The sequence below is a fragment of the Merops nubicus genome, unplaced genomic scaffold (genome assembly GCF_000691845.1).
Source record: "Merops nubicus isolate BGI_N331 unplaced genomic scaffold, ASM69184v1 scaffold9612, whole genome shotgun sequence".
Classification (NCBI taxonomy): domain Eukaryota; kingdom Metazoa; phylum Chordata; class Aves; order Coraciiformes; family Meropidae; genus Merops; species Merops nubicus.
In genome coordinates, this window is record NW_008591528.1 from 2,828 (window position 1) to 7,080 (window position 4,253).

General features: G+C 57.0%; 1 protein-coding gene across 1 annotated transcript in view; it reads right to left on the reverse strand.

Moving 5' to 3' along the window:
* The window catches only part of LEPRE1 (leucine proline-enriched proteoglycan (leprecan) 1), a gene marked incomplete at its 5' end in the record, with an annotated part of 6,396 nt that extends 2,344 nt beyond the window's left edge, over positions 1-4,052 (reverse strand). The window contains 6 exons of the mRNA XM_008950292.1: positions 15-136; positions 551-603; positions 694-783; positions 1,519-1,658; positions 3,263-3,394; positions 3,863-4,052. Of these exons, the coding sequence (XP_008948540.1) occupies positions 15-136; positions 551-603; positions 694-783; positions 1,519-1,658; positions 3,263-3,394; positions 3,863-4,052 (727 nt within the window). The remainder of the gene's footprint in view (positions 1-14; positions 137-550; positions 604-693; positions 784-1,518; positions 1,659-3,262; positions 3,395-3,862) is intronic.
* Positions 4,053-4,253: the final 201 nt, after the last annotated feature.

Genomic DNA, 4,253 nt, shown 5'->3' on the forward strand with positions numbered 1-4,253 from the left:
CCAGCCCTCCGCACCTTCTCGGATAAGCTTGCTCATGTCAGCAGACTCCTTGGCCTTCTCTTCCACCAGGGTCTCGATCTCCTTCATGAGGTTGCCGATCTCCTCCGAGATGCGTGCCGCCGTCTCACGCTCCACCCTGGGCACACAGCAGCCCTCAGCTCCACTGCCCCCCATCCCCAGGGTGGGAACGAGGGGCCCTCAGCTCCACTGCCCCCCTGTCCCCAGGGTGGGAACGAGGGGCACCAGGACAAGGGCAGGACAAGCTTTCTCCAGGGGCCGGTGACAAAGCCCACGGCTGGAGAAAGTCATCTCAACACATGCCTGACCCCAAGCTGCTCGGGGTGACCCACCCATCCCATCACCACAAGGCCCAATGGGGAGCAAAGTTCTGCCCTCCAGCAACATCTCCCAGCCCCAACACCAAAAAAACTCCTTGGCAGCAGCTTCATGGTCAAGGCCTTTGGCCCAAACCCCACAGAGGAAGAGGAGGATGTCCTATCAGGCCCTCCCTGTTGGGTAGGCTTGGCCATCAGCCTGGGAGAGCACTCACTTTTGTTTCTCTTGCAGCCTTTTTGGTATCACCTCTTTGGGTGTCCATGTGTCCTGCAGTGAGAAGAACAGCGTCAGGAGCTGGACAAGGATCTGGCCGGGATGCAGACCCCTCATCCCCATCCCATCTGCCCATCCCATCACCGGGTCCACGAAGGGGATGCCGAAGGCGTCGTAGCTGAAGAAGAGGAGCTCCTTCTCCAGCAGGCTGCGCTGCTGGTACGCCCGCATCTCCTGCGGGGGCAGAGGGGCGGGGTCAGGGCAGGGCAGGGAGGCTCTGGCAGGACCCCCAGGGGGGCCCGGGGGTGGGACCCCGAGGGGGGCCGGGGGGTGCAGGGGTTCCACCGCTCCCTTCTCCCTGCTCCAGACCCCCAGCCCGGGTTTCCTGGTCCCTCCGGCAGCTGGGAAGCAAACGGCTTTTTCCCCCATGCTGCATGAACTTCCCTGCCCCGGGTGGACGAGCCCTGGGGACAGGACAGGGGGGACAGAGGCACACGAGTGCCCCTGCTGCAGGAAGCTCTCTAGAAGTAGATTCCCCTCCCTGCTCCAGCTGACAGGGGGCAGACCTCCATCCCTCCCACCACCTCACCTCCCAGGAAGCACCCGAGCACCCGGATCCAGCTGTTCTAAAGCCAAATCCTCTCCTTTTAAAGCAATTTCACTTCATTTGTAGAAGTCTGTAGCAGAGGTGGGCTCAGATCCTCCTAAAATGTCTGCCTGTACACCATTCCCACAGGAGCTGGTCCACTTGTGCAAGCCATCAGGCCTTCACTTGGCCAAGGATACTTTGCCAAGGATGTTTTTCAGTCTCCCTATTTTCCAGCCTGTTTGGTCTGGCATCCATCTGTTCCTCCCAAGGGTGGCTGGACCAGAGCAATCCCATCCAGAGCAGACCCCGAAACCTCTCCAAAGGTCCCCAAGGAGGGCAGAAGATGTTCCTGCAGTGGCCCCTCCCAGCCGGGCACCCACCTCTCGGGGCTGGATGGGTCCTGCCAGGTTGTCCCCCAGGACTGCGGTGTAATAGGCCAAATTCTGGTTCATCACCTCATCATTTGGGAAGAAGAGCAAATAGGTTTTGGCACATTCAATGGCTTTTTCATAATTCCCATCTGCAAAGAGAAACGAGGCTGTTGACAGCACGTCCAAGACCATCAGAGACAAAGCAAAGACAGATATGGAGGAGAAAGAAGAGAGAAAGTCCTTGGAAGTCCTTGTTGTTCTGCAAGGGGCCTTCTGAGTAGGGCAGACACCCCAGAGCACATGTAACTGCTGCCACAAGGGTCCAAGGTGCTCTCCTGCCCCCAGAAGCCACCTCAGCAGAAAGCAGGGCCACTGCTTGGGTAGTTTTCGTGCTTGGAGAACATCTTGAAGCCTATTTCCAGGCAGCAGGACCCAACCAGTTCCAGGATAACTGGCAATTTTCAGTCACTAAAGTGCCCTGGCCCAACTTTCACCTACAGGATTGCAGCCTTGCAACCTTCCTGGACTTCATTTGGGGCTTTGTTTTTAGCTCCTTTTGAAAAAAATTTGTTCAGATTTTCCTAAGGTAGTGAAAAAAAAATAAAATAAAATGGGATATATTTTTTAGCTCCTTTTGAAAAAAAAAATTGTTCAGATTTTCCTAAGGTGGTAAAAAAAAAAATAAAATAAAATGGGATATATTTGCCTGGGTTGTAAGGAACTGTTCTGGAGTGGGAGGGGCCTCTGTGGTTTGGAACAAGAGATGGGTGGCTGGAAGGAGAAAAACATCTTTCTCCAAGCTGTTATTTCACTTGGAAAGCGAAGCTGCCCAGGAACCCAGCATCTGAAGTGACATGGAGGGTTCCTGCAGCTGGGCACAGCAAGACCCAGCTCTCCTGTGCTCCTGGAGGAGTGGGGCTGTGTGAACCCCATGAAGATGGTCAAGTGGAAGATCATCCACCAGTATGACTGAAGACTGAGGAATGGATGGCTTTAGAGAAGGACTTGGAGATACTGGTGGACAGGAAATGGGACATGAGGCAGCAACATGAGCTCACAGCCCAGAAAGCCAACCACATCCTGGGCTGCATCCCACCAAGAGTGGACAGCAGCTCAGCTGAGGTGATGCTCCCCCCCTGCTCCACTCTCATGGGATACCACCTGAAGCACTGCATCTGGCTGGGGGGTCCTCAGCACAAGAAGGACGTGGACCTGTTAGGGTGGGTCCAGAGGAGGACAGAAAAATGGCCAGAGGGCTGGAACCCCTCTCCTGTGAAGAAAGGCTAGGGGAATTGAGGTTGTTGAGCCTGGAGATGAGAAGGCTCCAGGGAGACCTTCTTGTGGCCTTTCCACATATGAAGGGGGCTTGGAGGAAAGATGGAGACAACTTTTACCACGGCTTGTAGTGATAGGACCACGAGTAAACCGTTTAGAACTGAAAGAGGGGAGGTTTTGCTTGGCCATAAGGAGGAAATTTTCTATGCTGAGGGTGGTGAGACACTGGCACAGGCTGCCCAGAGGAGTTGTGGCTGCTCCATCATTGGAAGTGTTCAAGGTCAGGTCGGGTGGGGCTCTGAGCAACCTGCTCTAGTTGAAGATGTCCCTGCATCTCGGGTTGGACCAGACGATCTTTGAAGGTCCCTTCCCAACACAAACCCTTCTGCAGATCAGTGAGCTCTGCCTGTGAAGAATGGTGCAGAGCATGATGTCCAGCACTGGTGGCCAAGGGAGGCCAGGGCACGGGGCTGCTTACTGTTGTAGTAGGCAAACTGCAGGTAGTTGAAGTGGGAGGGCAGGAAATCCTCCAGAGGCTTCTCCCGGCCGGGCTGCGAGGCCAGCTCTGTGACACAGCCCTGCTTGCAGCTCAGCACCTGCATGTAGTGATCTGGTGGAGAGAGACCCTGGGTCAGTGCTTGTGGTCACCCAAGGGCTGGTGGGCCACCCAAGGGTCTCCAGTCCAACCTGCTGCTCACAGCGGGGCTGTTGCCAGCTTTGCAGCAGTGCAGACCCTCAGGGTTGGTGGCTGTCCACCTCTGTGTGCCCGGTGGTGGGGCTGTGCTGCTCTCTGGAGACAGAGTGGCCACCCCCAGCCTCCCATCCTTGCATCCAGGTGGCCCTCTGGTGGCTCCTCTCCTGTTTTTCTATGTCCCTCTGGAATCTGGGGGATTCCTGGGCATCACCCCCAGTGCTAAGTGCAGGCAAACACCTCCTGCCACTCACTGACCCCACCCCTCCTAGCGAAACCTGGGATGGGGTTTGCCCTCTTGGAGAACCCACCACCCCTCAAGCCTTTGGGGATCTTTTAGGGGACCAGCACCCTCCAGGGGTCATTCCCAGCACGCGTGGCTCCCACCTGCCATGGCCTGGAAGAGGTCTGCACTGTACTCCAGGTAGTTGTAGCCCTCGTAGTCGTAGGGTCCCTCGCAGAGCGCCCGGCACTCGGTGTCAGCCCGCAGGTACTCCTGCAGAGCCCTCTCCAGGTGCAGGATGGCAGCACCCGGCTGCTCCTCGCTGTAGAACCGCACACCCAGCCGAAACTCGCTCTGCAGAGGGGTGAGAGGGGGGCTCTGAACACCCCGGGGCACCCCGTCCCCGTGGGGTACACCTCCAGCACCAGGATGGCTTCGTGTGAGACTGCAGAGCCAGCAGTGTGGTGTCAGCACCTTCAGCGGTGCGCCGGAGGAGGGATCAAGGGCACCCTCAGTAGGGTGGCACAGGACACCCCATTGAGTGGGAGTGTGGAT